At 34.4% G+C, this 12,614-nt stretch overlaps 1 protein-coding gene across 1 annotated transcript in view; it reads left to right on the forward strand.

Moving 5' to 3' along the window:
* The window catches only part of LOC306658939 (uncharacterized protein), a 73,198-nt gene that overhangs the window by 11,875 nt on the left and 48,709 nt on the right, over positions 1 to 12,614 (forward strand). The window contains 5 exon segments of the mRNA XM_079136221.1: positions 157 to 293; positions 1,685 to 1,831; positions 3,235 to 3,306; positions 3,845 to 3,916; positions 6,975 to 7,202. Coding sequence (XP_078992347.1) covers positions 157 to 293; positions 1,685 to 1,831; positions 3,235 to 3,306; positions 3,845 to 3,916; positions 6,975 to 7,202 — 656 coding nt within the window.

Consider the following 12,614-nt stretch of genomic DNA (forward strand, 5'->3'; position numbering starts at 1 on the left):
TGCAGAATAATTCAGAAAAACTTCCCAATTCATCCATCAGATATTTGCAATAGAAGGACAAAAGAAATGACTAACCAGATCCCCAGTTTTGTTGGTAGATATTTGCCTATATATTTCTAATTTTTACAAGATTTTGTCTTGTCTCTATTCTCTCAGGGTTTGTAGCCTTTTCCACCATACCTGAACTGGCACAAAGAATCAAAATGAATTTTGCCTTGGGTCCTGTGATCTCATTCAAATATCCCACAAGCATTTTTACCAGTTTTTTTCTACTTCCAAATTCCATAATCAAGGTAGGCTTTTCCTTTTGCCAAAATGTACCTGAGGATCTCATTTTGGGTCATAGATTTTTATTAGTTTTAAATCTATTATGAAGTAAAAGTAAGAAACTTAGATAAAATCTAAGTCAGACTCTATGAGCATGTGCTTGTGTATGTGTGTGCTGAGTGTGCACCTGTGTGCCATGTATCTATAGGTCCCACATACTATCTACTATACCTAACCACAGAGCTGAGTACATGCCAAAATCTCAATCTAAGCTGAGTGCTATTTCACAGAGGTTCTGCTCACATGTTTTCTTGTTCTGTTTATTCATCATCAATGAGTTCACGATGCCCAATTAGAATTATGTGTGATCATGGATGTCCTAGTTTAGATGTTAGATAAACCTAATATACCTTTTCCCTATGGGAGTTTGCTCTAATTTACTAAATTTACATTCCGAAGTCTCAGTGTATTACAGTTCACATATTTATTTGAATATTTGTTGGTATTCTTCAAGGGTTGAAAATGTTTTCTAATTGACAATTATGGATTTGGAATTTTATTTACTAAAGGCCTATTCTGTTTTGTTGTCTGTTTGTTTTTGCTGTTCCATGAAGGACATGTACACAAAGAGCATATATTTTTAAAAGGTTGCCCTTTGAATTTGGGGCAATGGTAAAAATGAATTTGAGCTAAAATGAAGTCAAAAGAGACTATTTAACATATCACGATAATTCATGTATATAAAGATGAAGCCCTGATTTGAGGTAAAGTGGTAGGAGTGGGAAAAAATATTAGTAAGCTAACAGAAGGAAGATTTTCCATAAGGCCTAATGCTCATTTGATAATAATTTTATTGTATTGTTTACTGTGAGCACAAGTGATGTAATATCCCCATTTGCATGGTTGATAGTTTTATTTCAAAATGTGTTGACATCAGTTAATTTTAAATGTTATCTCCATTTGGGCAAGGTAAAGTAAACTAATCTGTCAAATTAAATTCAGACGTAGATACATCTATCTATAAATAAACCATTTTTGTATATGTGTTGCTGTTATACAAATCAGATATCAACCAGATAATGTTCCTGACTTATCTTTGTTCACATTCACTACTGTCAAAATTCCTCCCACTTTAAGTCCCATGCTCTGGCTACCCACTGCTGTTGACTTCCCTCAGAAGGTTACTTTCCCAAGGCTTAAAAGTTTTAACCATGCTATTTTTGTGACATCATCACAACTTAGATATCCAGTGGCACCTTCTTTTTGGTATCCTGTTCTCACATGGTGAGAGTTGACTAATCTGGGGCAATACAAGAAAGCCAATGTGTACATGAGTAATACGAAAACTCTGCTTTTCAGGAATATCAAGAAGTCTGAAGGTGGATCTTGAAAAGATAATTGTTTTTTACTTTTACAGGCTATGTTTGGTACCAAAGGTTTCTTTTTAGAAGATAAGACCAAGAAGACACCTTCTACCAAAATCTGCAACAATAAAATACTCTGGCTGATATGTAGTGAATTTATGTCCTTATGGGCTGGATCCAACAAGAAAAATATGAATGCAGTATGTATGATAATTATGGAGCCATTTGACACTTGAAGAAATTCCAGCTTTCCTGTAATTCATTTTGATCCATATATTACACTAGAGTTTATATGGTGTTCTAAACCTTTAAAGTCTTTGCTGTGCATAGCTGATTAGACACTCCATAGACCTTACATGTAAGGACTGGGGAAGGGAAAGGCAGCTGCATCCTTCCATCCCTGGTCAAAGTTAGGAGCATGGATGTTCTGTGATGGGTAATAGATTTTTCACATGTTCACAATCATCCACAATGTACTATAGTTAACATGAATTTATTGCATTTGAATATGTTGCATTAAAAAATGAAATCCTAAAAAAGGAGAAAAGCACATGAACATATTGTTCTCATTTCATATGTGCCCTCCTGTATGAGTGATTGTGGTTTCAAATAAAACTCACCACTTAACTTGGAAAATCTCAGACAATATGGAATGGAGAGGGAATCTCCTTTTTATGAGGAAGTAGTAGTCCTTTTTCCTCTTTTTTTCCTGTTATTGAGGATTCAAAAAGGAGGAAGAGAGGAGGAATTTCCATTTACAGATTAATGTTTAAATAGTCATCTCTTCTATATTCTATTTGGCAGCCAATGAAACTGTTGCAGTGAAGTCAGTCGCAAGATACCTATTTTCCACCAGCCAGTGGAAAAGCTAAATTTTGAAGCTAAATTTTGTTAAATTGAAACTCATGAGGAACAGTTGTTCAAAGCCTATTTGTTCAAAAGTACAGATTTTTAAATTTCCCTTGAATGAGTTCATTATATTCTAAGACATATAATTATGATTACTCTTTGATTTCTATAATTTTCATCCTTATGATGTTTACAGAGATTGAAGCAATATTTGGAAAGAATTGACTTTTAGTTTCACTTTTGGAATATTTCATTTTACTCCCATAAGAGTCTACCAAGTTTGTAGTATTTTTAATATGTTCATTTACTAGAAGAAAAAAAAAAAAAACCAGAAACTCAGAGATATTCAATAACTTGGCCAAAGTCATAGAGCTGATAATTAACAACATGGTTATGAATCCAGGGTTTATGACCTATGGATCTGTGACAGTGCACATGCATGCACATGCACATACCAACCTGCACTTGCACATAGCACCTTCCCTGGTATCTGAGCTCCTTAATGTCCATCACTGCTGATTCTAATTCAAAGTAAATGAATGGATGCCCTGCATAGTCAGAGCTGGTGCAGGTTCACTCACATTCAAGTGCCTGACATCAAATACAGTTTTATCTAGATGATTTTCCCTCATTTACAAAACATCAGTATTCATCATTAATTCCTTGCATAATTACTCTGCCTATTATTCTCTGTTTCTGAAATGCATAATTTATTTCCATGGGTCATTGTTGCTGTAACGTTGATTTCCCATAGAGTCGAATGGATGTATATATGTCCCATGCTCCCACTGGATCATCAATACAGAACATGCTGCATATAAAACAGGTAGAGCCCTTGTCATGGGAAACCACACTCTTTCATATTACATATGAAAGGACAGAGTTCACTCTTAGGCCTGCCCCAAGATCTTAGCGACTTGCTTTCAATTTGTCTTTGTTGCCATCGTCATGTTTTGATTTCCCTAGATTAAAAAAAAAAAAGGTGGGGAGGTTTACAGTGCAGACCAACAAGATGACAATGAATCCCATCTTAAACCAAAACTAATAAAGTAGGCCCTGAGTTTAAGTAAGAGTTAAATTGAGGGGGCCTCAGAAGAGCTGCAACCTCCCCAGAGAGACAAATATCTGGGATTTGACTTTCTTTTACAGAACCTTGGTTTTTCATCAGTTTTTCCTACAAACCAAGGAAGAACATTGTTTCCCTTTCTGTTGGACACCATTTTTCATAACGATAGTAAGATGGACATTCTTCTGGTGATCCAGAGGCTTTGTTTTCTTCCTAGTGCAGTGTTTTTCTCAGATTTGCTGTTAGAACTCATGATTCTTATCCTAAATATTCTTTTTCTAAAACAAATTTCTTTCAGCTTTACCGATCTGATGAATTCAGAGCTTATGACTGGGGAAGTGAAGCTGAAAATATGCATCATTATAATCAGGTGAGCTACTTAGAATGAACCCAGGAGGGGGTTTTAAGAAGTTTTAATAAGAAATTATTTGAGATTAAGAAGAATCCTACCTGCTAATTGGTGACATTTACACTGATGACAGTTTTATGAAAAAAAAATCTCTTATTTTAAACTGCATTCATTTCAAAATTTTTAGGAAATAAAAGGAACACATACAAAAGAAAGTAAAATCATTTGTATCCCTCCACCCAGAAGTAACTGGATATATTAATGATTTGACTTATTTATTCCAGTTTTTCCAGTAGCATGTTGGTTTGTACAATGTTTAATCTTGCTTCTTCATTTCAAACTATAGCAAGATAACCAATGTTACTGATAGCTTTTTTTTCAAAACATGTTTTTTAGAGGCAAAAATATTATTCATGGATAGCAGAAAGTATGAATTATATTTTGCCTAGTTTCTCATTTTCATTCAATTTATGTATATTCATTTTCTATTTTACTATCTTATTGTTTAAGAACATTTTAAAGTATTGGGTTTTCCAAATATACAATAAAGTTATCTTGAAATAAGTTTCGGATATATATGTTTAATTTTAATAGGTACATAATAATGGAATTTGTTTCAGGAAAAACCTTGATAGAATAAATACACATTTCTTATTACCAACAGGAAAAAACAAACCCTAAGATTCCACATGAAAGTTAAAAACTATTATTTAACATTGAAGAATTGGGTCATATGGCATCTTTTTCCATTTACCTTAACACATCAAAATTCGTAGACATTTTAGCACTGCATTTTAAATCTCTTCATTTGCAACCTTTTTACTTTCAGTCAAGTTTTGAGCTTCTATATATGAACTAAGCACATTAAATTAAATTTTCCAGTGTTTTCCAAGACAATCTTTAGACTTTTTAGTAGTATAAACATAGATCAATGAAGTTATTTCTGAGAATTGAAACAATCAGACCAGTCACTTTCCTGAGCAACGAAAAAATTATTAGAGGAATAAGATTCTATTAGGCCTTAATGACATGAGGTAAATTATATCGTTTAATTTTTAATCAGTTTGATAAAGATGTGGTTTATATACAATAAAATTAGCTAATTTTATGTTTCCAAATCAATGTATTTTGACAAATATATTCACTCACATAATCATACCTTAATGAAATTATAAAATACTAGTTTTCTTCTGTCTCTTAGACTATGTATATACATAAATTAATACATCTGAAAATGCTTAGGAAAGTTCCCCCCAAAATTGTTAAAGTGGTAGTCTTCAGGGAGGGGAAGAAAGGGGAAGAGAAGCAGATAACACAAAGAAATAGGACACACATTCTGGACTTCACATAATAGTACTTCTGTTTACTTTCATTAATTTTAATAAGCATATTATATTTGTATATGTTTTCTATTTACAAGACAGTGGAATGACAACAACACACATGCACAAACACACATAAACTCAAGACCATTGTAATCAAGTTCTCAAGTATGTATGAGTGTCAGTATCCTTTTAGAATTTATCAGTAGTAAACTGGTCCTGCTCCAGGTCAATCCTGCTTTGTTTGTGATTTTTTGATCATTTGAAGTCAATTTTATTACATTCCCCTAGAGAAACTAGTCTTTACCAGCTTCAACTTGCCTCTCTCTCAAGTCCCCAGCATGATCTTTGTTCCCACTCTGTGTATTATTGAGTGTTAGAAGATCAACCTATGTAACTACCATAAGGGTAGGGATTTCTCTCCATCTCATTCACCAGTGTTTTCTCACCCAAAAGAGAACCTGGCATGTCTAGAGCCTTCAATACCTATTTGTTGCATGAATGAAATGCGTAACTTCCCTCCCACCTGCACCCAAATATCTCTGTCCTCCTGTTTTCTCCTTCCTTTCTCTATCAGGAAGATAACCTTGGAAAATGAAGTTTCATTCTTTATCTTTCTATTACAAGTACCATATTTAAAGTCACTCTCAGCTTTTAATTGCCAAATTCAATGGTATTTTTTGAAATATGCTGTGTTAGTTACCATAGTCAACATAATCCCTTAACTTGAAGTTTCATAAGCAATGATCTCTAATTTTTTCATTCCTTTTGATTACTGTCTTTGTCACCAACCCCGGCTACTTTTCCTTCCACCTTTTTCAAATTATCAGCATTATCCCAAGATTCTTCACAACTCCCTTTCTTTCTTCTTTGGAGAATTTAGCCATCTCCATAACTTCAATTTAGACCATTCATATTCCGTGTTCAGATTTTTTTAAGACCAATCCTCAACCTACTCCTTCAAGTCATCACACTAACTTATACTCAAACAATTGTCTCAAGACTGAGCTTTGAGAAATGACTCTGCTTTGTCCCTAAAACTTCTGAAAGATGTCCAAATTCCTAAGCTTGATATTCAGACCTTGACTATCTGCCTCCAACCTTACATCCTACCATATTCTCTTACCAATTTTGTGCTCCTGGTATATTGGCAAGCTTGCCATTATTGATTACTACCTGCACTCTTCATGTCTCCTATGAAGCCCTCCCATCTCCATTTCTGTTTGTCAAAATCCAACCACCCACTAGAGATTTAAATATATATATTGACAATACTGAGTATTGAACTCAGGGATACTCTACACTGAGCTACATTCCCAGCCTTTTTTAAATATTTCATTTTGAGACAGGGTATCACTGAGTTGCCCAGGCTGGTCTCAAACTTGCTTTCCTCCTGCCTCAGACTTCCAAATCACTGAGATTACAAACATATAGCATGGTGACTTGTTGTCTCCTCTTTTTAGGAAGCCCTAGTTAGAAATAATTTCTTTTTTTTTTTTTTTTTTTTTTTTAACTCCATTGCCTTTTGGGAGTGTTTTCTGGCATACAGCATATGCTACTTTATATACAGAAGTTTGTTTAGCTATCTTGTCTTGCTCCCTCCTTGCAGACTCCTTGAAGAAAGGGACCATTGTTTGTTTTCTTAACTCTCTCTTTGCCTTACAGAGCTATGACTCATTTAACAGCTTGAGCATTTATTGGAGTTCAGCTGCTGCTATTGGGAGACTTCTCTCACAAATGCCTTTTCTTTTTCACAGAGTCGTCCTCCACTGTATGACTTGACTGCCATGAATGTGCCTACTGCTATTTGGGCTGCTGGACATGACATCCTTATAACAACAAAGGATGTGGACAGGATACTCCCCCAAATTAGGAATCTCCGTTACTTCAAAGTATTACCAGATTGGAACCACTTTGATTTTATCTGGGGCCTTGATGCCCCACAACGGGTATACAATAAGATCATAGCTTTGATGAAAGAATATATCTAAATCCAATGCATCTGCTTTTCAGTTAAAAGTTGCTTCCAAGTCCATAGTAAGCCTTAGGGGAAATGTTCATGAACATTGAGATAGCCCTACCACCCTTGCTGCTATTGCTGAGGTGTTCCCTTATCTGGGCATCCCAATAGAGTTTATTTGAACTATGCTGCTCTTTTCTCCAAGAAATGTTTGCATCTGAAATTTCAGGATCCTACTGTCTTAGACAGGGCTAAGGCCTCTTTTTAATACAAGATGATCTGGTAAGCACTTCTCTATTAAATGAACATTTAAAAGAGAATATAAAGAGGAGTTTCTCTGCCCTATACTTTGTACAAACAAAAACTTACCACCTCCTTATACCCTTTTTCAAAGAATTGAATGGAAGCAGAGTCATACTGGTCTAGAGAGAAAGTCTTCATCAGGGCAGACATTTAGGAATATATTTAGTATGGCTGTTACCTTGTGGCTTACCTGGAGGCACAATTAGGCCAATAGTCATAATAGTCATCTACGAAATAATTTGGCCCACATCAATAAGCCTGATGGAAATGGAAGAACAAAAAACTAATAAAATTTAAGTTTCCCAGGAGCTTGTACTGTAACAAGCTAGCGGGGAAAAGACTGAGATAAACTGAATGGTTAATAACTAAACTTATTCACTATAGGCCATTGCCTTTGAAACAAAATCAAACTAATATATTTGTCTGATAATAGTGTATTAGAGATCACTAACAGAAGACTTAGAAATGATTCCCTCTTGATTTGTTCTAAGGAGAAACTAGACTGATCAGCTATTATGTCGTTAGGATCAAAATTTATACTACTTTATTTGTAAATGGAATTTATTCTGCTTTATGTGTAACATTGAAAGCAGCTCCCTCAAAGCCTGATTTAGAATGTGCAAAGAAAACCCACAGGATGGCTCCATTATAGTCTCTAAAAGAGGCTGGACACTGATTCCAAGATTTTGTAGAAAGTTCAATGTCTAGCATGAAGTTTTACTGTCAGTTCCTGTAATCCTGAATGATGTGAACTCAAAAAGAGTCTTTACCTTCTGTGAAGATGTAACTCAGAACTGCTCATGATCCTCAGGGAATCATTTAAAAAAGTGTGATACACATACTTACCTTCGGTACTTTATTTTAACTTAAAATAGGTAAATGTAAATTAGCACACTAATGTTTACATGCAGGATCAAGGGCTTTTGATTATTGGATATCGTATAGTTATTCTTCAATAAATAATTCATTATTCATCATTCTTAGTTTTTAGTTTTGATGTTTTGAAAATGGGTTGAAAATTAACACCACTTGAGAGTCAGTTTTAAGCGAAAATCTATATTTTTAAAATCTTTATGAAGATAACTTTTGATCATAATTTTTCACAACTTTTAAAATCAAGATTTTCAAAGAATATAAAGTAATTTTCATACAAATAGTATTTTTGTCATTTCCTCAGATTACCAAAATTCATGAAAGAATTTAACTGCTATAATAAATAAAATAAACATAAATAGGTTAGAGAATTCTTAGTAAATATAAGAATTGAAAGAAAACAGTAGGAAGGTTTGACTATACCAGAACATTTAAGTGGCATTGAACATTAGCTAATATGTTTTACAGAAATGCAGGACATTGGTTAACACAGGAATCTGTTAAGTGGAGATTACTTGAGAGAGCTCCTGTTACAACAATGTTGGGAAACAACCAACCAGGAACCACTCCCAAGTTTGAGGCCAGTCTGCGCAGCTTAGCAAGACCCCGTCTCAAAATAAAATAAAAAGGGTTGGGGATATAGCTCAATGGTAAAGCACCCCTGGGTTCAATCTCTAGAACCATAAACAAGTCAATAATTAAGAGAGTAAAAATGCAAACCATAGAATGGAATTAAAATATATATCCAGAAAACACATATAGAATATATAAATCATTTATTTGAATTGACTTTTCTTAAATGAAATCATACATAATAGAAAATGGAAACATTTGCAAAGGACTGTCACAAGGGAGGACATACTCATGGATGAAGTGCTAAACTTTATTATTATTAGTGCTACATTGAATTATTATTCCTTAATAATCAGGAAAATGCAAAATTTAAACTATGAAGTAAGATCATTAGAAGTGCTAAAATTGCAATGAATAAGAAGCATAAATGGGTACAAGCACTTTGGATTCTGTCTTTGACAGTATCTTCTCCAATTGAATAGATCCATATTGCAAGACCTTGTAATTCCAATATTAGGTTTATGGAGCAAAATGCAGATGGATGCTCACCAAAATATTTGTACCAAAGTATGAATACCATCTTAATCATAATTGTCCCCAACTCAAAACAACCCAGATGTACAGTAATATGAAAATGAATAAATAAAAGATGATATCATCATACAATGGCCTACAAAAAAGCAACAAGGAAGAATTATTCAAAAACTAAGATAAACCTCCCAAGCACAGTAAAGAAAAAGAGATGCAAAAGAATACATATTTTATTATACATTTTAATGTAAATGCATGTTAGTGCTACAAACCTCAAAGTGGTTACCTTTTGGGAAGAATCAGAACTTGGAGGGAACATATGGAGGACAGAAAATGTCCTATAATTAGATGTGGGTACTGTTATGCAAGTGCTTTTGTTTTGTGAAATTTATCCAGTGATACATTTATAATATATGAACATGTTCTATTGTGCTTGCTATATTAAAGTATATTTCTTAAAAAGAAAACTGCTAATGTTCTGTTCTAAATAGATTAAAATGTACAGAAAAAAGGACACTCTTATCTATACCACTTGTTCACATACTATTTCTGCACATGGTAGCAAATATATCTTCTATTACAGGTCTGAGTAATAATAACATTTTCTTTGCTAAGAATTCTACATGAAATATCTGATTTAAAACTTAAAACCATATGAAATAGGTATCATAGTTTTCTTTATTTTACAGATAAGAAATTTGAGGCAAAGAATTTGTCTAAGACCACACAAGTAAAGGATCATGATTTTAACCCAGGGAGTCTGACACACTAAAAGCTACACAACAACATGAAATAGTTTAAATGTATACTTGTTGGAATGGTATAGAAATGACAATGGGACACCATGCTGAAGGTCATATTTATATTACATTCTACCAAAATCCCTTGGAAAAGGAAAGCAAGAGAGACAGGGGAAGTGATTTTCTTTATGAACTCTAAACATTAGATTGAGATTAGTGGGATATTGCTCGTGACATCAGTTATACCATATGTAATTATTTCGCCTGAAATATCAATATTGCTTCCAAGTGGGCATAGTCTAGTAATCTTTCATCAATGAGCAATGGCTCAAACTGCCTACAGATAAATAATATTAATTTATGGATAAGCTGGCAATATTTCTCCTTAGTTTTCTTCCCCCTATATCATACAAAGCAAGGAACTCATGGTCGCAACATTCTTACAGGTTCACCAGGTGCCTATAGTTTGTCAAGCCTAAATATCCCATTGCTCTAGGACAAGGTAACTAACAGTATACATTTCAATCAATATAAATTCATGTGAAATTTAAACTCTGACTCTTTGGGTTTGGTGGATTTCTTTCCGGCAGGATAATCAGTTTCAGAAAGTTGAAGTTTAGCTAAGCAATGGCCTTTCAGAGGCCCATTAACCAAAGACTGATGCAGGTGTTTCCACAACAGTATGTTGATGAGTCTGATCCCCTCTCCTTTCTTTTCTCCTTGGAAGATGCCTTTGTACACACAAAATTATAGTTTGGACATGGAATGTCCCCCAAAACCTCATGTATTGAGTGTTTTGTCCCCAGGTGGTGGTGCTATTGGGAGGTAGTAGAAACTTGCTGAGGTAGGGCTTCTCTCTCTCTCTCTCTCTCTCTCTCTCTCTCTCTCTCTCCTTTCCCAATTCTCCTTGAACTTACTCTAGAAAACCACTAACATGTTCTCCATTCTTTTAAAGTTGAATAAATGGATTCATGCAGTATGTGACATTTTGATACTGGCTATTTTACTCAACATAATCTTGAGATTCTTGTAAGTTGTTGTGCCTATCAAATTTATCCCTCTTTATTGCTAAAAGTATCTTTCTGTATAGGTACTTCATTTAATCATCTACCCACAGAAAGAGATCTAAGTTGTTACCAAGTTTGGGCTTCATCTTTTTATTTTTCACTACTGAGCAAGGTGACTTGAAAATAGAAAACAATTCAGATTAATTAATGTAAATTAATTGCTACTCTCACTGAATTTTCAATGCTGACACCTTCTCCCCCAAGGGAAAATGTCAGTTTCTCAAGTCAAAATTTACATCAACTTGACTACAGTCTCCTTCACTCCTCTCTAATGACAGCAAAACACGGATGTGATTCTCTTTACATTTTGGAGTTTTAATGTGATTTAAGAAGTTCTTGGATGAAGGGAGGGGAGGGCATGGGGATAAAAGGACAGTAGAATGAATTGGGCACTATTACCCTATGTGCATATATGACTACATGACCTGTGTGATTCTACATCATGTACAATCAGAAAAATTTAAAGTTATACTCCACTTATGTATTATGTGTCAAAATCATTCCATTGTCATACTGTATAACTAATTAGAACATATTTAAAAATTAAAAAAAGAAGTGCTTGAGGAGGATTCTTCAGATCCATCTCTAGGCTCCCTCTCCTATGCTCACAAGTAAATGTTTATGACCTCAGGTACATACACTGAATCAGAAAGTTATGACCTTGACTACACACTAAAAACATATCCCACTTAAAGCCCCAGCAATGGAGCCTAACTATAACCATTTTGGGCTTGCCCCAACAATCCAACCTTTTAGGATTCCTTGCTTCATTCAATCTATGCATGTGAAGTCTTCTGCAATGATCCCTTAGTGAGACGGGCAGAGTACTACATCCACAGGCCACAAGAACAATACAAGCTGCAATAATATATAACCAAAAGATAAGTTCCAGAACCTAGGATTACTAAAAACCATTGCAGACATGTTGGAGATTTGGACCTACTTTTTCTTCTATAAGATGAAGGGTCTCTGGTCTGATTCCAATGTCCTTGATCCATTTTAAGTTGAGTTTTGTGCAGGAGAGATAGGGGTTTAGTTTCATTCTGCTGCATATGGATTTCCAGTTTTCCCAGCACCATTTGTTGAAGAAGCTATTTTTTCTCCATTGCATATTTTGGCAGCTTTGTCTAGTATGAGAAAATTGTATTTATTTGGATTTGTGTCCATGTCCTCTATTCTGTACCATTGATCTACCTGTCTATTTTGGTACCAATACCATGCCGTTTTTGTTACTATTGCTTTGTAGTAGAGTTGAAGTTCTGCTATTGCGATACCCTCTGCTTCACTCTTCCTGTTAAGGATTACTTTAGCTATTCTGGATTTCTTATTCTTCCAGATGAATTTCATTAT

This window comes from Sciurus vulgaris (assembly GCF_902686455.1).
Source record: "Sciurus vulgaris genome assembly, chromosome: 4".
Taxonomy (NCBI): Eukaryota; Metazoa; Chordata; class Mammalia; order Rodentia; family Sciuridae; genus Sciurus; species Sciurus vulgaris.